The sequence below is a fragment of the Eurypyga helias genome, unplaced genomic scaffold (genome assembly GCF_000690775.1).
Source record: "Eurypyga helias isolate BGI_N326 unplaced genomic scaffold, ASM69077v1 scaffold35231, whole genome shotgun sequence".
Taxonomy (NCBI): domain Eukaryota; kingdom Metazoa; phylum Chordata; class Aves; order Eurypygiformes; family Eurypygidae; genus Eurypyga; species Eurypyga helias.
In genome coordinates this window covers 9638-31469 of record NW_010230785.1, presented here as the reverse complement: position 1 = coordinate 31469, position 21832 = coordinate 9638, and the positions used below count along the sequence as shown (strand labels likewise).

The 21832-nt window shown below is 40.5% G+C and overlaps 1 protein-coding gene across 1 annotated transcript; it reads right to left on the bottom strand.

Moving 5' to 3' along the window:
* Positions 1-753: 753 nt before the first annotated feature.
* Positions 754-21788, bottom strand: LOC104516517 (adenylate cyclase type 2-like; the record flags this gene model as incomplete). Its single annotated transcript, XM_010160858.1, has 7 exons — positions 21609-21788; positions 19986-20070; positions 14791-14949; positions 7948-8094; positions 6715-6822; positions 4528-4642; positions 754-878 (listed from the first exon to the last, which is right to left on the bottom strand). Coding segments are annotated over exons 1-7 (852 nt in total), but the record flags the coding sequence as incomplete, so codon positions are not given.
* Positions 21789-21832: the final 44 nt, after the last annotated feature.

Genomic DNA, 21832 nt, shown 5'->3' with positions numbered 1-21832 from the left:
AGGTCCCTTCCAACCCAAACCACACAATGATTCTATGATCAGTTGTCTCAGACTGTCTGTGTTTCTTAGTGAAGCAAGTGACTCTCTGTATGTGTCATTGCTTTGACATCCCTTCTGTTTTCAGTTTCCACCAACAGTTGGTAACTACTTTTCCATTATTTAGTTCTGAATAGTCTCAATCACAGATTTGGAGTGCTCTCAATCACATGCTGGGATCCCAAAGAGTTAGTCAGTATACTAGGCAAATACTTAAAATGTGTTCCTTGACTATGGAAACACTGTAAAGTTAGTAAACTGAAGGTCTTTTCTATACCAGTCTATCTATAATCTATACCGATAATAATCTATAAAGATTATTAATCAGCATCGTTCAGTAAAAGGTAAGTTGCATGACTGCTTTAACTGGATTTAACTTGATGTACAGCAGTTATGGTCCTTTATTTAGCCACAATTATTATCAGGTATGCCCTTCAGTGATAAGATCGCTAGTATTTTATGAGTTTATACATTCACAGAAGAGAGATGTGATTGCCTTCAAATCCCCTATTAATCTAGGGATGCATTTCCAGGCAACCCATGACTTCCTCCACTGTGTTCCTCTGTGGGGTCAAGACAAAGTTTTGACTCCACCAGCTTTTTCTGTAGGCATCCTCAGCTTCAAAACACAGGCCTGTTTAGTATAAATATATATAATGGTTTTAAGCACCAAACTCCAAGGATTAAGATAAATACTAGCACAAACCCCAGACTAACCTGTATTTTATCTAAGACACCAGTGCTGTCCATCCTGCTGGCCACATTTACTGTATTGCCCCAGATGTCATACTGTGGTTTTTGAGCTCCAATTACTCCAGCTATTACAGGTCCATGGTTGATACCTGGAAAGCACCGGAACTTAACATTAAAAAAAAGAAGATCCACCAAACAAGGACACACAGTGCATCTGGTAACACATCAAGTCAACAGACATGGTATTTGGCCCATGCTGAATAGTGAGCACAGCAACAAACAGCCTGTTCACAACTCTTTTATCAACCATTTACAGCAGAAGGAATCCCAAAGTCGGTTCAACTAATTTTAGTCAACAGCTTCCTCCCATCCTGAGTAAAGTTGATATTTTCAACCATTAGTATCCTAATAACCTGCTAATGCCTTTATCAGATAATGAGGAACACACTGTGGGAGAGCAGTGGCTTCTGGGAAAACAGATATACAAGAATTTCTTGGAATTGCGACTTGTAGAGAAAAGGGCTTCTCTCTGCAATAGTTGACAGCCAAATCAAGTTACTTTTACAGTATTCTTCGCTTCTTAGATGTAGAACAAATGAATGCGAATGAGCTGGAAGGATTTACTTGAAGCCTTGTTCTGAAGGCTGGATTGCTCATAGAATGGTCCTAAATAACTGCAATAGAAAAAGGGAGCAAGAGTAACAAACTGCTAGCTCTGACATGCACACTGCAAGAGTGAAGAACAACATGGTATGATCCCTCCTGACACTCAGCCTTTTTTACCTTGCAGTCAGTTTGTATCGTATTGGTAAAGGGAGTGAGTTGTACTCTGCTAGTACGGAAAGAAACCAGGAGGCAGAATCAAAAGCCCTGTCGTCAAGCAGCATCAAATATACTATAATTGTCAGAAGACATAGTGAGGAGCAGGAAAGCCAAGCTAGACTTAGCAAGAAATAAACCCTGGACAAGTGAGTAGGTTTGATTTCTAAAATTATCTCCATGTCAGTGGATTATAACGGACTTGTATTAATTCCTGGATGGAAACCAATACTAGGGATATACCTATGCAGCAAAATCAAAGTGCGATTGTGGCAGAGGGAAGCATTTCAGACCTGGATCATCTAGTGTGGATTGTATGTAACATGGCAGTGTGGGCTAGCAACCAGGCTATAAGCCCTCCTGGAAACCCTGAAAAAAATGACTATAGCAGTTAAATGTAGAAAACCAGGGAAATATGCAAACCCTAAAGGATATGGGATAGAACCTGATAAACATTTGTCTAAGTGCTTGGGATGAAACGCACAAAGGGACTTAGGCCTTGCCGCGCACTGCGTTAACACCCAAGTTGTGGTGTGTCTTTCTGCCCCCTGACACCCACTGTGCAGAAAGCACTAGGGACCTGAGAGGGGAATCCACAAAAGCCACAGGCTGAGTAGCCCAGGCTGGCTAGTAGGGATGAGATGTGTGTGCCGTACGCTCTGCCGTGGTCCAGACATGAGGGCAGTGCGGTAAGACTCTCCTACACAAAACACGATGGGCAGGAGGTGACTTTTGGGGTCTTTTTTACCTCCTTCCTGAACCACCACTGCTGATGGTCTGAGTAATATCTCAGGGGATGGAGAGCCAGCTCCAGATCCCTCTCTCTTCGAGAAGATTCTACCCATATGTCTTAGGAATGTGTTTTGGCCACCCAGGCATTCTGGGATGTGCCGCTCTAGTTTGCTCGTGCGGGTCTCCTTGGCATGACACATGTGTTTGTCGGGGCAAGGCTGGGACAGCAGTACTCCCACTCCCAGGTTCTAACAGAGGGTGATGCCCTCTGTCTCCTCTCATATCCAAAGTGACACTGAATTATTTCATGAAAAGGCCAATCAGGGCAGAGAATATCTCATTCCAAAGTATCCTACAGCCCAGGCTTTGCAAGACTTGCTGCAAAAGCGTATCTCAGCTGCCTAATAAACCAAGCATCTCGGCTAGTAGCAGGGGAGGGATGCCTGAAATACAGTTGAGGTGCTCCCCGCCCCTGCCTGACAGCGTCAGGGCGTGCTGCGTACCTCCTAAGGTACAACCAGCCTTACAGCCACTCACAGAACATGAAGGTTGAAAGCCAAGACCTGTAGGGAGCTGCAACAATTCCGGGGCTAGATGCTGGCTGAGGAAGGTTTTTACAAATGGAAGTTTGAGCTTAAATCCTTACAGCGGGGTTTATGTCAGACGCAGATGTGCACACGTTTCTGTGGATCTAATTGCTAGGGATATCAGGGGCTTTTGTGGTCAGGTGGTGGTGGGAAGTGGAGAACTGAAGATGGGAAGGGAAGACCTCAGTGGTGCCTATACTGGATTAAGGTGGCAAAAGTGCCAGTTTGGGGCCCGTGCCCCTTTGTAGATTTAATCATTCCTCATTTAATGAAGCAAAGGAGTCTGACTTCTCTGGAACTTAGAACAAACACGCTAAAATTCACAAATAGGTATCTTTTTACCCGCCCTAGAAAGTTTGCTTCACGATCCCCACTTTAAAGGAGTCAGTATTGCTTTAACCAGGTTGCAGACTTAGCCCCGACACTCAGCAGCTCTTTATCTGTACTGACAGTGCTGATGATAAGTACGTTTGCAACTACCTGGCACGTGTCATCCACGGCAAGACGAGAACTTTCATCCTGGACAGAAATATGGTATTTCTACACGTTTCTGTTCAACCCATCAAGTTCTGTAACACTCTGAGAAGGAAGCGTGCTTCAGATTTGCTTTGTCATTTTTTTTAACTTTAGCGAGGAATACAAAACATACTGGCAAAAGGGTGCCCTGAGGAACACCCGAGTATTTCAGGTCAGGAGACAGCAAGTTTTGCCAGTGGGTGGCACTGTGAAATAAACGTGAGAGAGCCGCCGAAAGGAAAAGCAAGCGGCACGGCAAGAAAAAGACAAGACAGGAGGAAAACTGTCGGAAATCAACTTCTGACATGTTTACAGGATTTATGAGTTTCCAATATTTATTTACTGCTTTCATTTCACACTTTCCAAGTTACACATTGCATTGTAAAACTGCTGTGTACTGCTGTCAGGAAACAAACATTTTGGAACATATGGTTCTTGACCAGCTCTGAATTCATTTATTTCATCATGCTTCCCATGGCTCACTGCAGCTGCCTGTTCCTTGTTTACCATGATGCACAAGTAGAAACAATTAGAAGGTGAAATATAAGGGATATCAATTTCAAATATAAACAAGTAGTCATCTTTGCTCTTGTTTGTCAATAACCACAGAACAACGAAGAAGAGAAATACCCTCCTTTATCTAACACTGGAAAGGAAAGGGTGCATTTTTGTATTCTTGCTTGAGTTTAGCACATCTAAAATATTTCAAACTCCAGCCTCACTGGCCTCTTATAGCTCTGGTCCTCCAAAACCATTTAAATGGATTGGTATAGCCCTGTCAAGAGTCTTCTTGTGTCCTTCAGTACTGATAAGCTTAAAAAAAATAGGTGGTTAACTACCTCTAAAATAAGTATTATAGAGTTACCATGAAACAATTCAGAGCCATGGGAACATACTGTTCAACCATTCTTCCCTTAGGAATACTGCCCTTTTCTGAGTCCTGCCTTGATACATTCCTTGTCACAGCAGCAGCTATGGTTAATGGGCAATGCCATGTAGGCCGCCTCTAAGCAGGGTAAAGATGGTGCTATTTATTTTCATGACCCTTTTGGTCAGTTCCACCAACACTTTAATCAGCTGGTACTTCACACTGAGATCTCCCCCCTCTTCCATTATATTCTCATAAAAATCCTGCGATACATACCTACTCGTAACTTGAAGTCATTGAACGAATGCTTGTTGATGACATCCAGTTTCGCCACCAAGGCAAATGCAAACTCCACCATGGTTCCTATATGCATATACTGTCGTTCGGGTTCCTGAGTTTAAACAGCCAAACAAACAGAATAAAATAATTTTCCTTAGCCTTAGTTGCTGTGAGAATACAACCAAAATACGCTGAACACTCGAAAGACCTTAAACCCTTAGGGATGTCCTATCGCCAGCAGTCAGCAGAAGCAAAGTGATGTAGAAGATGCTGCCCTGTCCAGCATCAGTTAGATCAAACAGTGGCCAACAGGCCAGGATGCATTTTACTTACATCAGGCAGTATAGAGATGATCAATCCAAAACATGCCCAATCTAATGACTGTCAAATAACTGATTACCTGCTATCTAATCCGACAGACACTCAATGTCTACGTGTGCCTAGGATTTTCTCATTCATTTTCTCCAAGCGTCTACCTCTGTGTTATGCCCTTTAATAACAAATAATGCTGCTGGACAGCCCCATTGAGACTCCTCCCTCTCGCTGTTGCACAGCCCAGCATGCTAGTTAAAGCTTAAGCTCCAGTGACATTTACAATTTTAAGAGTTCCTCCACTGATCTCATCCGGTAGATAAGCAGCACCTCTGAGAACATCTAATAGACCTGAAAATGAGTAAAATATGAGATGAAGAGGTAACCCATCCTCTGCCCCTTAAGTTACTAGCCCAGAGCTTATACCATGCAATACCTTTAGGCTATAGACATAATGTCTCCTCACACACCAACGGTGTAGCCTGATGTCTAAGTACTGCTTTGAGCCCTCTCAGGCTGAGGAGAAAATTGATTTTTGGGCTCCCAGAGCCCAGGGAAGGACCCCGGCAAGAGGATAATTTCGTAAGAGATGGACTTACTGATCTCAATGAGAAATGACTTAATCTTCGTCATTTCTTGAGATAAAGTGACAGAAGAGATGGACAGATGACAACTTCGGGAGATGATTCATAGAGGAGATGCATCAGCCTAGGTGGGACAGCAGTGGTGCTTGCCAGGGCGGCTGTTTAGATGAATGAAGATTGTTTCCTTTGGAGTTCACTACATCAGCTGAACAGATGGTTTCCTGTTCAGTTGATGTATTCAGACCCTCTCCTTAGGCGCTCACTCTTCCTTGGATGCTTGTTTTAAGCTGGGAGCTGTTCTCAGCAGTAGGCCTAGCAGTCAGGCCCTGCCACACTAGGTTCTGCAGTTACCTGCGGATCTTTGGGCAGCCGGACTGAAGGCTGCTGAGTTTTAGCGGATTTCTTTTGAAAATGTGTACTAAATCAGCAAAGGAACACTAAAACTTGGATCTCTTGATTCAGTTTGTGGAAATAAACAATAAATTTCTTCCTGTGCACACACTACTTTTAGACGTCCTCTGTGTTTTCTCATCTCCAGCCTGCAGTTCCGCATTTTCCTTCATCCTCTTCACCTCCCTGTATTAAATGTCAGAGCTAATTTAAAATCATTCTTTTTTTTTGCCCTCAGGATCCTTAGGGTCTCTAGTTCAGGAGTTAATTGCTTCTGTCTAGAAGGAACATGAGTTTGGCAAGAGCACATTAATCCTTAGCAGAGAATGTGCTGATTCATAATTGCTCTCTCTCTGTTGCTAACCTGTAGTACTCTAAAGATCACAGCAAAAGCAAAGTTTTTCCTTAAAAGTTATGAATTGCTCCTGTGAACTTCATTTCTACTGACTGCAGTTCCCAATCCTGCCCTATTAAGTAAACCAGAAACAAAGGAACACATTCTCAGTGCTGAGCCTGAGAGTTCTGTAAGTGCATGGTTAATACAGCTACTCAGCTCTCCCAGCTTACAATGGAAAATACTCATTTTTGCAGTCTTTTGTACACTCTAAATCCACTTCTGCTGCAGCACGTAGGAATAAAGTGCTGTGTTATATTTAGAGTAGAAGGCTAGGTTTAGACTTAGCAAATACAGAGGTGGCATTTTCAAACTGCAGTGTGAAGAACAATAATTCACAGAGACCACTGAAGTAAAGTATACACGTGTCTAGTACAATACAATCTACATTATTAACAAAAAAACTAGCCCACAACATCTTACACAACCATAAGCAGTTCAACGAACAGAATTTTAGCCTTCATTTGAACATGTTTTTTATTAAGCAGGAACTTTTTCCTGTACCTGACACTGTTCTTGGTTGGGTGTAGCACTCAGTCCTGTGGCTGCCATGTAAGTGCTTCCAATGGTCTTTATCTTTTCAACTCCACTGAACTTTGGCTTTGACAATAACTGTAAAACAAGGATGGTTACTCATTATTCAGAGCAGCAGTTCTTAGGACAGACTCTTTATAGACCCAAAATGGCTTCACGAGTATATACAGGATGAAGGACTTAGGATGGATAAAACAGTGGTTACAGCCTCCAAGGATAGGGAATTTATGTTTGCTAAAATACCTTTTTATTATAAAGGGACCAAATTTATAGTAAGGAGAATAAATTCCACCTTACTGTACATACAGGTCTTAACAGTCAGTAGATTTTGCATTCATTGGGTATTGGAACTGAGTCACCATGCGAGCCAACAGTTAAGTTTAAAGCAGCTTTCTGAAAGTAAGCATCTCTTCCATGCCTATGTGTGGTCCACACCAAAAGGACTAAAATCCAATTATTTTAGTTCATATCCAAGGTTGTTTTGAACATTCCAATGGTTTCCAAATGGGTTTGCTGCTAAAATACCCTCTATAGCTGCAGATCGGCAAATTCAGACTGCGCTCTCTGATTCCTGACACGATCTTAACGTCTTTTTCTGGTATCTTCATCATTAATAACCTTCTTTAAGACAAATACTGTCCTGAGTAAGACCTTTACAGCTGCCCTTTCACAACCCATCTGCAGTCATACTGTGTGTTGCTCGTAACTTCAGAGAACAGAATATTAAAACTTATACAATCCTTGGAGTGGCTCTTGTATCAACTGATCAGCACTCTGTATGATGAGAACAACACAGATCAGGTATAACACAAAGCTGTATTATTTCAGGGGACGTAAGTTTATGTACCTGGCTTTAGGCACTAGCATTTAGAAACGGTAATGAATATATGGCATGTAATATGACTTCCCCATGAACTGCAGCTGAAGGGCAATTTTCTTTTTTTTCATCAGATGTACACATGGGATTCTCATTATAGCGAATCAAAAGCAATTGGGTATGATGCCAGACCACTATATGATTTATCTCTCATAAATCTCCTTTTCTTTAAATACACCCTGTAAGTAATTTCCATGTGACTAGGCACACAGAAGTTCTTTTCTGACAGCTCTTCCACTCTCCCTTTCAAGTATGTTCGCTTACTGTTGCATACCCTGGTTTATTAAGATTGAAACCGTATGCCGATTGTTGTTAGAAGTACATACATCATCGAAGTCAGCAATGATCTCATTTAGCAGCCTGAGACATTCCAAGCCTTCTTTATTAACATCAGATTCCGTGTAAAATTCCTTGAAATCCGGAACGGAGGCAAACATGACACAGACACAGTCATATGACTGATGATATAGATCCTGTCCAAAAGCAAACAGAATAGAGAAAAAAACCCCATCATACCCAGCTCTAGATAAAAGTTTCGTAATTAATATGCAGTGCCCCGCTTCTGAAAAGGGAGGTGTTGCAGTGGTTGGAACACCTTAAGATGGTGGTTGGGTATTTTTTGCATTTAGCTGCATTCATTAATTTTAAATGGTGTACAAACCTGCTTGATAAAAAGATGCAACATATATGGCTAAAAATATTTCAGTAATTTAAAGTTACCTTTTTCCTTCCTGAACCTTAACCCTATGAAAATAAAATGTCCAGTAATTTATTAGATGGGGACAATTTCTGAAGCTTCTCATGTAAAGAATTTGGTCGGGCTCACATGACTAAACTATATTTTGCAAAATAATCTGTAATTTATTACTAGCTGTTCGTGTTATTTTAATAACTAGAAGACTGAACCAGAATCAGAAACCCAATGCACTACAGATGCATAATGCAACACAATCCTGATAGTTCTTAACCTAAAATGACAAGATGCCTAACAGGGCAAAATAATTGTCATTTCTTTTCCAGAACAAGGAGTAGAGTCAAAGGGAAAGGAGTCACCTGAACTAGAACTTATTTATGCCAAATTCTCCACTGCCTTCTGTGACCACTGAAATGAAAACACGTCTGCTCCACAGGAAGATTCTGGTGTTAAAAATGACCAACCACCACTCTCACCCTCCTCCCCTCCCCCTCCCCCAGCTTCCTCGCCCTTAAAAATTAGAATATCTCTTCTTTCAGGATAAATTCACATCCTGGAGAAAAGGAAAGAAAGAATATTTATTAAACTAATACTTTAAAAAAAATATACACAAAGGTAACCATAGCAATAAAAGATGCTCTAAGATACTACAAAGTCAAATTCTGTTCCGGTTGTTATTTGAGTAAAACAAGGATTTCAATACTCCTGTGAATAAGGTGAATAGGATTGGTTCTGTGATTTCAAGCAGCATCAGATATTATTCTCCTTTTTACTTATCAAAGCTTTCTTTTTCAATTTCAAGAATGTGGTGTGTCTCTACATATGTAGATGAGGTATGTGTCTCTACCGATGTGTAGAGACATAGTGAATCTCTGTTGGTGATGTGCAATTGAAAAATAGCAGAACTATGAGAAAACTGTTGACCTCCTCATCCCAGAACAAGTGTGAGGGAAGTTTCTGGACTAACATGAAAATAATGGCAGACAGGGAGGCACGTGGGCAGCTGAAGGAGGTAGATGATATACTACTAGATTTTTCTGCCCCTTTATTTTCTAATGATTCTATAACCAGAGCATCACTGAAGCTCCACCGTGCCTCTGTGCAATAAGGATGGAATATATTGTTGCAATTCACCATCATTTGTAATCTTAAAACTGAGCCGGTTGAAATCGCCCACCTGTACCTGACGTCCAGCTTACAGCCGTATCTACAAAGTCACTATCACTTTAAAGTGACCTGATCGCGCAAATGAAAAGCGACTAAACAAAACATCCAGGCTGACGGGTTCACTGTCAGATCACTACCAAACTTTAAAGAAGTTCTGGATCTCCACTGTCCTCTTGCCAAGAGAGTCTTTCATGAAGAACCAACATAGTGATAACAGTTTTTGACCATCTAGTATATCCATCTCCATAAACACGTTTAAGAAATTTAATCCATACAATAAAGTAATCAAATACTGGGGAGAGGGAACCCCTCTGTCTAAATTTACACAATATAGGCATTTTAAGCACCGGGCTGAAGTATTTAGTTTGAGAAAACAATCATCCTACAAGTCCTATATTGTCAGTACAGCAGTTATGCCTATCTGGAAGGTCATTTTAATGCCAGATGGGTAGAATCACCTCAGACAGTGTTTGTCTCTCTCAGTCAGTTATGGGAAAAGGCTAATGAGGTAATTTTTCCTAATGTAGGCCCTCAAGAGGAGTGCCTCGAACTATACAGGAAGAATCTGACTCTGAGAAACTCAAGCTGAGGCCCCAAATGGCCTCTCTCTGCTCCAGCCTCTCACACACAAACCCAGGCCTGCTCTGTAATACCGCAGTGGCATGCGCTGGTGGCAGGCTTGAGCATGCATGCACCTAGACTCTGCAGATACACTCGAATTAGCTTGAAATTAGTTAAGTGGAGCAGTAGAATGCGATTAACAGGCTCACTCCTCAAATGTTTAGCTTTTGCAGTCTGCATTTGCTTCACATCCACCTACTTCAAATTTACCTCAGGCGTAAACTACACTGAAACTACAGTAACATTTGCATATAAATATACTAAAAAGTTAAGATCTAATGTGCTGAGTGCTTTTCACAGGCAAGTTAGGAGAACAGGGACAGCGATTACATTCTGTGCTTAGCTTTCCTCCTATTTCCTCAATTCACCTTTCCTGTAACTTGATTTCAATTCTTGGTGAAGGAATTCAGGTCACACACATGGTAATGATTATTAAAAGAGGGTTGCATCAAAAATATAGGGCCCTGGTAACACAGAAGGGGGAATTCATGGTGTTATATAAAAGATTGGAGGGAGATACAAGAGTAGTTATAGCAGAATGTAGATAATTAATACTCAAAACATGGATTATTACACATACTTTTGAAACTTGGCCTGACAACATAAACAAGTTGCATACATCTGTGATCAAATATTAAAAAAAAAATCATATTCCTATAGGCTTCAAAAATCCAATAAATTAAATCCAGCCAAAATAACAGGGCAGTTTATATTAATACACATAAGTCTACTGTCCTAGGGATTCTGTTAATTAGTTTTAAAAAGTTGGTTTAATTTACCACATAAACATTAGGTAGCAGCTATTTTATTTGCTTTATTGAATCCTGCTGATTTTGCATCCTGAGAATGTAAAACGTGCCAGAATGACACTACTGATGAGATACGGATTGTGAAGTCTGTGTAACAGACAAAATCTAGGCACAGAGGTGATACAGGGACAGTGCCACATCTGAAATAATACATGGAAACTAACACCATGTAAAAGTTTATTTGAGAATATAATTTCAAGTCATAAGGATACAGGTCTGTTAGGAGCTACAACTGAACCCAACAGGAAAAGGACATCAACTATGAAGAGTTGCAGGTATATGATATTACTGAATAATATGGAGCAGAGATGGCAGAAGATTAATCATTTTATCACCTCATAATACTGGAACCAGAAGGTAAATAGAATATTTAAAAGTAGAATAAGGAAAAATATTTTATGTAAGAGACATATAAATGTATATGTCACTGTTATTCAACAACCCGAAAGACAAGAGCTTGGAGTTAAAACCTGAATGTTTATGTAAATACTACAAAAATGCATAACTAGGAAGTGTGTAAGAAGCATCTGCACAAGGAAAACATGTCCTTATATTTACAGGTGAAAGCATAATGGTGAATAGCACATTAATCTTCAGCTGTTCCTTGAGCTTTTGCTGAAGTGGTTGTTGCTCAGGCCCTGCAGCAGGTGGGTGCCAACTCCTGCCTTACTGTGATTTCTACTGAAAAAAAGTGTCTGTCCTACAAACATTAAACGTGGAGCCCTAATTAGCTATTAAGAAGTACTTTTGCTGTCTTCCCAGAAAGCAGAAGTGTTGCTCGGAATCAATCATGGCAACTTGCACAATGCACAGTCATCAGGAAAAGAAATAAGACTGAGCAAAAGACAGGAGCGGAGATTCAAATGAAAGTGCTGTTGTGACACAGGAAGATCGGTGTGCTTTGTGCTGTTGGATGTCCACCCAGTACGGGGACAAACAACCCGTAAGAAAGGCTTCCATACCTGACTGTTACAGACACAAATCATCGTTTTACATGAGCAGAGTTATCACTCCTTTCTCTCCTCCACCTCAAGCATAAACGAACTCACTGTATGGTAACACTTGTCATAGGCTGAAGATCAGTAACAGCGTCCCATTTCTCTTCCTTCCCCATTAATACCGGGGCAATACCCACCCCACTAATGCTGTACAGCGTAGTGCCAGCATGGGAACAACAACAAATGGCACTGTTCGTAACCAGATGAGTGGTAATTGTGGCTGTCAACAGTAAATGTCAGAGAATTTTCAGGAGGCATTCCCAGCTAGTTTATTTTGATCATCCGTAATAATAAAGGCTGTAGCAATTGGGTGTCCTAATTTTCCTATCAGTACTTCTCTTGAAAGAGTACTCTCCAAAATGTTTAACCAGAAAATTAAATGCAACACCATTCCAGGAAGGAATGGCTTTGCTTCTCTCAACAAAAACTAAAAAAAAAATCATCCTGTCTTCAGCAGTCAATCCCTTTTTTCTTTCTTTCCCCCTCCCCCCACCTTTGATAACATCTGAATTTCTGCTGGTTGGCTCTCCTTACTGTTCCCTCTTCTTCTCCAGCACCTGGACACCTTTTCAGGATGGAGGAGGCAAACCGGTCCCATTCTACCTCATGGAAGGGTATGGTGGTCAGCTTCTCTGGGGCAGAAGTTCTGTTCTAAGTGGGGTGCTGGCTCCCCCCTGCAGCTAATAAACCAGGATTCCTCTCGATCAGTAACGTGCTTGCCTGTTAACTTGAAGCACAGAAGCTCCTGAGCCCTTTTTACTAACAGGGGATCTGGATGCTAACAGCATAAAGGAAAAGGCTTCAAAAGCCAGGTGCAGATATATTTAATCCTGGCCCTGTTTCCTGCTTTTCCTTTTATATTTATTCCTATCTTTCTCTCTCTCAACTGGAAAGTACCCTGTTTGGTACCCAGCATGCAGACTATAAGCAAAAACCCAGTTCCAGAGGTTCTGGTAAAGCAAACAGACTTTTATTAGTTGGCTCTGAAGTAACTTTGCTTGTACCATACCAGCATTAGTCAGTGTGTATCCTGTCATGAAAAGACCTTTGTTGGTTGTCTAAAAGTACAGTCCCACTACTCCCAGTTAGCATTCATCCACTCATTTTTATCCCTTTCATTCCCGCTGCCTGTTCTTCTGCAGCATACGTTGTCTTCCCTTTTCTCCACACAGCTGCATGCATAAAATTCAAAGAGAACTAGTATTCTGAAACAGACTATTAATCCATTACATTAATTTTCATCTCATAATCTGTCTTAAACAGAAAAGGATATACATAAATCCTATTAACATGAATGTTTGCAACTAGGGAAAATACAGAAAAAAATTCAATTCAGTATCTGTTTAACTAAATATCCAAGAAAACAAAAGCTTGATCTGTCCTAACATATTCGCAGGTGTCTACACATACACACACATACAGAATGTTCTTTAAGGCTCAACACATCCTTGCTGACATTCAAAAAAATCTGAAGGCATGGCAGATGCTTATATTTCTGAACATTTCAAGGGATTTGAAAGGTTCTTCCCTCTTTGAAAACTGTGTTTAAAGATAAACAAGACAAGAAACAACTCAAGATTTTTTTTTTTTTTTAAAGAGATACCACTAAAATTATGTCAAATCACTTTCACTTTGGCTGACATGATAGATTGGAGAGCTCAGCACATTACAATTTCTGATCTTCGCTAAATTTACTAAAGCTTATTCCAGCCTAAGAATTTTGAGGGGTGACAGCATAAATCCAGTTGCCAATACCAAAGTGAGCAGATGGCATTGCTCTGCTGGGGAGCCGATATGGAATGGCACATAAATGAGAAAGCAATCTCCTGATGGTTTGCTGTGTTTAATGCCTGAACCAAGAACTGGAACTGAGCTAATCTGGCTTCCAGTCAAGGTCTTCACTGGATTCAGAGGAACCCCACAGCAGTTTCCATTCGACATTTGCTACCAAATGAATATTTACAGGTAGTACTAAAGTATGATATGAAGTACTGGTTAGTACTGCTTAATGCAAACCACAGGGAAAAGGCAGACATTGTCCTTTTACACTCAGGACATCAAAAATTAATCCCTAAAGCTGCCCTCTCCCTTCTTTTGTCAGTTTTGGAACAACTGTTTCATACACACAAGTAATGCAACCTATTTTGAGCTACCTGGTCTAGTGGAAGGTGTCCCTGCCCATGGCAGGGGAGTTGGAACTAGTTGATCTTTAAGGTCCCTTCCGACCCAAACCATTCTATGATTCCATGATTCTATTGCATTTAAGATCCCTAAAACTGCTACTCTAAATGTTTTTATTTTTTTCATCTTCTTTTGTTTTATTAAAACTGTAAAGCAGTATTAGGACCAGATCTAATTTCCACCAAAGTCAACAGAGGTCTTTTGGTTGATTTTTCTGGCGCTTGGATTAAGTCCATAAGCAGCAATTAAACAGCTAATTCGGGGTTCAGAACCTCTTTCCAAAATTTACATAGCTGCTATTTCAGTGAAAAGGTTAATTTTCACTCCAGTAAGCACGGGCTACAGTGACCAGATGAAAATTCAGGATCTTGATGCAACTGCACTCTGATCACAAAGAAAAAACTACCTGAATGCGTATGATTTGAATTTAAACTATCCCCTTCTTCCTCCTCACCTTTTTATCCCCTCCTTCGAAAGGCAAAGTTCACTGCTACTTAAAATAATTTCCCGTTTCTTACTTCAGGGCTGTAAGGTGCATTCAGTGCTGCGAAGGAATCCTTTCAGCTAGGTAAGGGGGAATGAAAGTGACTGGAAATCTATAATCTCACTGTATAGACCTACTGTTCAGATCAGCATTATGTGGCATTTCCAGGATACGCTGCTTTCTTACAGAGCAGAGGATATACAGAGATGGCTGACCTCATTCTTCAGGTTTCTTGCCAAGAAGTGTTCAGCTACGTGGGCTGGAAGCACATTCTCCAGAAGTACCCGATTGAGGTTCTCCATGGTTTCAATCTCTTCCCGCTCTTTTTTGAACTTGTTCTTCCACAGGAAGTCTAACCTACAGTAATATTCATTCTGTTACAAGAGGACACAGAGGTAAAGAAACAATAGGCATCTTGTCCTGCTGGAGTACAGGTTTAAGAGACAAAATAAGCACAGTATACCACCCCTACAAGGCAACTATTTGGCCACTCAAGTGCAATTCCAGATCCCACAGAAATCAAACCCCAAGCATGCGCTATGTGACATACATTTCATCAAACTTTTAAGCTCCCCTCCTCTCCCTCCCCAGTAAAAAGGCTAATAAATAGCCCAGGAAAAAAAAAAAAAGTTGCAAGGTGCCTTATACAATGGAAAACTTTTTTATTTACCCTCAGGCTTCAGCAGAAATTCATTCCAGAAATCAAATACTGTTATGGAAACAATTTCAATAACAATAACTGGAACTATATGGAAATGTATAACATCCTTGGAGTATCAGTATTTCAGAAGATCTGATTTCATTAAAATAGTGTTGAAAAATAAACAAAAATGCATTTTGTGGAGCTCTCTACTTCTTTTCAATATCATCAATGTTTTGTCCTAAATTCTACGGCTGTATTTCTACAGCAAAGCCTCCACTGGTCGGACCATCTCATTTGAGCTGATATAAATCAGCTCATTGTAGTAGTCCAATGGTTAACATTATCATGATGCCTCAGTGAAGACTATTATTAACCAGGAGAACGTGATTATGATGCCAATCTTATAGAAAAACCTAAAAATGCTAGCTAGTATTATTAGCAGTCAGTAAGCATTCACATCAAAATGAGAGTACTCCTTCTGATTGGACAGTGGCTGTCACAGCTCAAAATGATTCACAGATATTTTGCTGAGGTCACAGCCAAAGTTGAAATGAGATGGTATTAAAATGATTTGGCAAGCTTTTAAATATGTATATTATATATTTATACATCTATGTTCCCCACATAGATGATAAATTCAAGGTCTACCAACTGTATTCATGCAGAAAAAAATCCAATAAAAACTTGGCATGTCAAAATTATTTGCATAAGTTGACAGAAGTAAACTGGATGCCTGGTATGAAACTGAAATCAGGTATCCATACACTGTACAAACTTTTCACTTAAAAGAAAAAGTGTTACATAATCTGAAGTCTTCAAAAAGATGTTTCTTCTGTAAGAGCTGATATTAAACAGGTAACTTATTTACTGCTTTATTATTTATTGAATGAAATTTAGGCTGTCAAAAAAAAAGGCAGAGAACTCAGAAATCAAACAAAAAAAGCAGAATGTATTCTACAATATAAAAATTTTCACAGTTAAAAAGGTCAATGTATGATTTTTTAAAATGCCTATTCAGACTTTTAAAACCAAAATGAACTATCTTATTAAAACTTACTTCAAATTGTGGGGGTTTTTTGTTTGTATGATCTGTTCTATTTAGTATACATGCCACTAAAAATACTGTTCAATCTTTGTAGCCTTGCAGTTGTATGAAAATCAAGAAGTTTTCCCTCTTTGTATGTTATCCCCAGAACCTTTTCAACATATCAGAATGGAAATATCTCAGAATGAAAATATCTCAGAATGGCCCCTATTCATCTGCAGGCACAATATCCTTGAGACACAAAATTTTCCTTCTTTTCCTGAAGGTGCTTTACGGATGAGCACAGTGGAAGGCCCAAGGAGCCGTGAAGGACACTGCATTCCTCCGGGCATCACTGGCTTCCTCCAGACAAGAAACTGCCATGCATCTGTACAAGGCAATGCAGTGCAACCCCAGAGGTTCAAATCAGTGACGACTTCTTGGGTGAAAGCAGCAAGAGCAGATTCATGATTGCAGAGATGGGTTTATCTACAATTTTAAATTCTAGCGGGACACTCACCTGTGTCTATTTTCAGTATTTGCCTGAGTGAGGCAACGAACTAATTCTCCTCACTGAAAAGAATGTCACACAGAAAGTCCAGATAAGCAGCTCAAGAGGAGCTGCCTATGCCGTAGCTGTGTACAGCCAGGGGAGATGAATGCAATGGCACTCAGCCAAGGGGCAGAAAAGGCAGCACTAAAGCAGGTAAGATCACTAGAAATTAAACCTGGGTTTTCATTCAGGTGAGGGAGCTAAGGAGATTCCACCTCACAGCCAGTACTTACAGACGGCAAGTCTGAGAAACTGTCTCGACATGGAGAGCCAGCAGAAGATGTCTTAGAACACACCAGGAAGACGACCGACAAGAAGTCATCAGCTCTAAAGTAACCAAAATGAAAAGCTGCTGGTCTGAAACCTGTGGTGGATCGCCTGATCATTCAAAACAGCCGCAGTGTCAGAGAACTGACAAGTGGTAAGAGTACACTACGAATCTTTAGAAAAGAACCGGGGTGCCCCTGGGAACAACAGAGCAAGGTACTTCGGAAAAAATCTGCGCTAGGGAAAAGAGCTACTCAGACGTCTTACCTAAAGCTGATACAATGGGGAAGAGCTGACACCTCTTGAGTAAACATGCCTCCATCTGCTACACAGAAGTCAACAGGCATGTGAATAGCAGTGAAGTTTGAAATAAGTTTTCATTGAATTCTTTCATAAGAGGCTCTTGAAAAGACTACATTATCTAAGAAGAGATGGATACTGCCACAGAATAAGAGCTCGCTAAAAAACAGAACAGAGACTACAAATAAACAATCTTCAGGGCTGAGGGAAGTTGCCATAGACATCTGGGCAGTAAAACGGCCAATGAAGTTCAGTGTTGATAAACACAGTATAATCAAACATGGGAAAACCAAAATACTTACCTAGCCTGCAGAGTAATGGGATATATGTGATTCTAGGTACTGATGAGAAAGGAATTCACAGGCTCTCTCAATACTGGTAACTCAAACTGGCCCATAAGAGAGATTTAATGCTCAATGGTGTTTAAATGTTAGCACACTCCTTACACAGTGTAGCCATACCAATCTGCACTCTCCCTGGCAATGCCTGGACAGGGTGCGAGGGTCGCCATTCTCAACGTATTGTCTGCCTGCTGCCAGCCTATTTCCAAATAACCTGCATGCAGGATGAAACGCCTCACTTGATCCCAGTGCCAGGGAATGGGGGTAGCCTGCATTGGCACAACCATAAAAGAGAAGCCACCTCACTTCTGGAGGCTCACTCCCATCCTACGCCCATTCTTTTGGCACAAGCGTTGCTGCAGCCACACCATAAAACCAGATCAGGAAATAGATCTGGCTGAAAACCAATAATTTTTCCAGGGTTAATTTTTAAGCCAGATCATTTCCCTATTTCGGGCCACTATACAGCTCTACTGGCAGCTGTGCCAGTAAAAACGGAGGCAATGCTACAAGGTAAGAATGAGTAGCTCAGGGAAGGCCTATTTCTTTTAGTAGCCATGGCGGTTGTGCAGCTAAAGTATTAGCGGAACCTAAGAATTACGTTGGTTCATATAACTTGTAATGATATACTAGCTCACTCTCTCTCTTCCAGCGACACACATTCCCCCTCCTGCTTTTGTGTCAAGGCAAGCACCCTCCGACCTGTGGTGAGAACGTTCACAGAGCTAGGATTGTAGGAAAGCATTCACTTTTTGTTTAGATGAACTTTCGGCTTACTCACTCTGGGGACAGTGCCACCTTAAAGGAGATGGAAAGGCCACCCTTTTCGTCAGAAGCTATTATCTTTAGCATTGTTAAAATAGTCAGATATTAAGAGAAAAGACATGTTATTATCTGCAAAGTACAAAAATGCAATGGTGAATGGAGACATTGCTTGTCTATTACCCTCTGTGGAAGAAGAGTAAGGAAAAATTTTACTTTTCCTACACCGCCAAGATGGCTCAACAGCGTTCTGCAAGTGCCACTCGATGAAAGTACCAAGCGGAAAGTTTAAAAACACACAAGAAGACAGACACTTGACTTCTTATCAGATGGTGAAATTTGTACTGTTGCTGTATGCAAACCAAACGTTTTTGTTGACGTGCCTGAACCCACAAAGAAATACTTTTCTTGCCCAGTGAAGATGCCATTCCTTCTCTCCTTTTTTCTTGGTGTTGCACCCACCGCCTCCATCTGACACCTTGGTTGACAGGGACTGAAGGTTCTCATCTGGTGCAATCAAATATTCATCCCTCTTTCCCAGTGGAAGTAGGTGTACTCCAGCCCCACTCTCTGATAGCATCATCAAGTGAGCAAGTATTAATACAGTGCTGGCAGCAAGGCAGATGAAGGATGTTATTTCCAACTGAAAAAGGATGTTCCTCACTACAGGGAGAAGCTGACAGATAAGAATTTTTAGTGTAGTAACCTGCAGGGCCTGCTTGGCAATTTAAATGACAGTCATCACGTTTTGGGGAATTGTAATGTAAGTGAGTGATTTAAAGACAGTATGGGGATAAGATCACGCCCAAGGCTGCAGCCTATGGGGGTACAGGCTGTTCCCGAGCTCTCACATGGATTGCCTCTTCCATCTCAGAGCCCTCCCTTGTGCGCTGCATCGTTCCTGGCGCAACGGGCTGGAATTGCAGCTTTTAGCCATGGACTGTGGACAGACCCAAGGATTTAGAGAGAACTGCCCTTGCACCTGCCCTCAGCTTCATAGAGGGTAAGACCACTGGCATCCCGTTTGTACTGAAAAAGCACAACTGGGTAATAAAAAGAGCAGTTTCCTGTTGGGTCACAGTTTTAGTGCAACTGTGGCCTCAGCATGTGGTACACTTCTGTGTGCATGCTACATTGTTTCTGTGTCTGCATCAAATGGTAATAACTGTGAAGAAAATAGCTTGTAATTAAGCAACTAGGGAGACAGCAGATGGATGCAGACAGATGGGAGCACACTAGGAAGCTATGAGACAATACTGGTCAGCCTGACAAGCAATAGTCACAGCACACTATCAGCATAATGTCTACGGTCTCAATGACAGCCATTGGTGAGTTTTAAGGGAAGGTAGTAAACAAAACAGCTCTTAGATGCTTCCAACATCTCTTCTGCAAGGGTGTGGGGCAGAACGGAATAAAAGGGTTTGTCAGAAAACCTAAAAAATGCTTGAGAGGGTGAGAGGCCGCATGTGGAGGCTGGCATTGTGTCCACTGGTGCAGATGAAGAGAAGTCTGCATCTTACCTGTCTACCCAAAACCAGTAATGTGACGAAGAATATAAACAAGGAAATTGAGCCCATTGTCTTCAGGTCTTTCAGTATTCCTGGCCTAGAAAATAAAAACATAAGTAAGGCAAGCTGCACAGAAGTTAAAACAAAATTACCTTAGCAAAAGAATAAGACTACAATTTTTACTCTTTTTTGGTATGTAAACTAAGACCATTTAAATATGCCATGCTTTATTATTTGATGAAATATTATTTCCATTACGTAGCTTTAATTACTTTGACAACATTCTGTGCAAATGTGTTTACATTTTGAAGTCCAGTAATAAGATGATCATTTAATAAAAATAATATCCTTGTTTGATTACAAATGGAGAACATTTGGTGCTTATTCTATACACACGGATTAAAAAGATATTTTTTTATATAACAATACTACTTCCATAACGGAGAGCTTGACGGTATCCAATGAATGTAAAGAAACAGAAACTAAAGCACCTAACTCCCACGATGCCTTTTCATCTCAGAATTACAGGAGGCACAAGCTAGGTCTTGCACAGAGTTTATTAAAAAACTTGCTTTAGGAAAGCACTAGAGGTAATGGGAAACAGTTCTCAGCACTCTCCTACTGATGCCGTGGAAAGAAAATCCTGGGTGAGAGATTTAGAAAGGTTTTTTCTATGAAAACACCAACAGACACACACAGCTTGATGGGCAGAATCAAGGCTGCCAGAAGCACACGCTAAGCCTACCCTGTCACATGGTTCTCCATCCCATCACAGAGATGTTCTTTCCAGTAACGCACTAGAAACATAAAGACCTGGGTCTGTTTATTTAATCTTTGGTTTTAAGAGCAAAGAAAACAAACTTTTGGTTTGTTTTTTTTTTTTCAGCTCCTTTTCCATGGTCATGTCTGTGTCCTAAAGGTCTTAAGCAGTTTTCAGCACAGGAAAAAGGATCCTGAAACCCTACTCTGACTATTCAGTTTTTCTGTTGTGGCATATGCACTGCACACTCAGACTACACAGAAGAGAATCAACTCTTTGTTTTCAAAATGAGGTAGAAATGACGTGTGTCCAAAAATTGTTTTACATAGCAATACTTAGAGTCATAATTTTTGTTTTGTATGTTAACATCTGTGACAAAGATTTCAGCAGTCTCACTAAAAATTTAACATCCAAATTCGCAAGCATAGCAAAAAAAAAATCCAAACTGTTGCTCTGTTAATTTTTTTCAATAGCTAAGACTGCATTTGCGAAGTTTTAAGACATTGTACTAAATCTGAGGGAGCTGATTTGCTTTGGCCTGCAGCAAATATGCTTTAACAGCCATAATTATGTTCAGCCTTAGGCCCTAACTACCTTAATGATGACTTCTTCCCAATATCCTTTATTACAAAAATGCAAATTAAACCATACTCTATTTCTTATTGTATGTGATTTAAACACCTTGCCCAAACTTGTTTATTTTATTCTCATGCTCTGAGGTGTGATATTACACCATATATTAACTGCACCATGACAATGATTTTAAATAGTGACTTGTAGATTATATATCCAAACACAGAGGAAAAAAAAACCTGTTCCACAACATAAGAACTGCTGTAGTATTTAATTTTGGAAGGAGTTATTTATCCACCTACCTTCTAAGAGGTGCCATTGCATACATAAATTTGCTGTACTCATCCAGCATGGGCCCATGGGTGTGCAGAAGGATAACATTGTAGCCCACCAGTGCAATCAACATGATCACCATTTTCAACTCATAATTTATCCTCAGGAAAACAGAACAGGAAATGAGCCCTAATATGCAGCTGTATATAAAATACTGGCAAAGAAAAATCAAATGGAAAATATTTAGAATTTG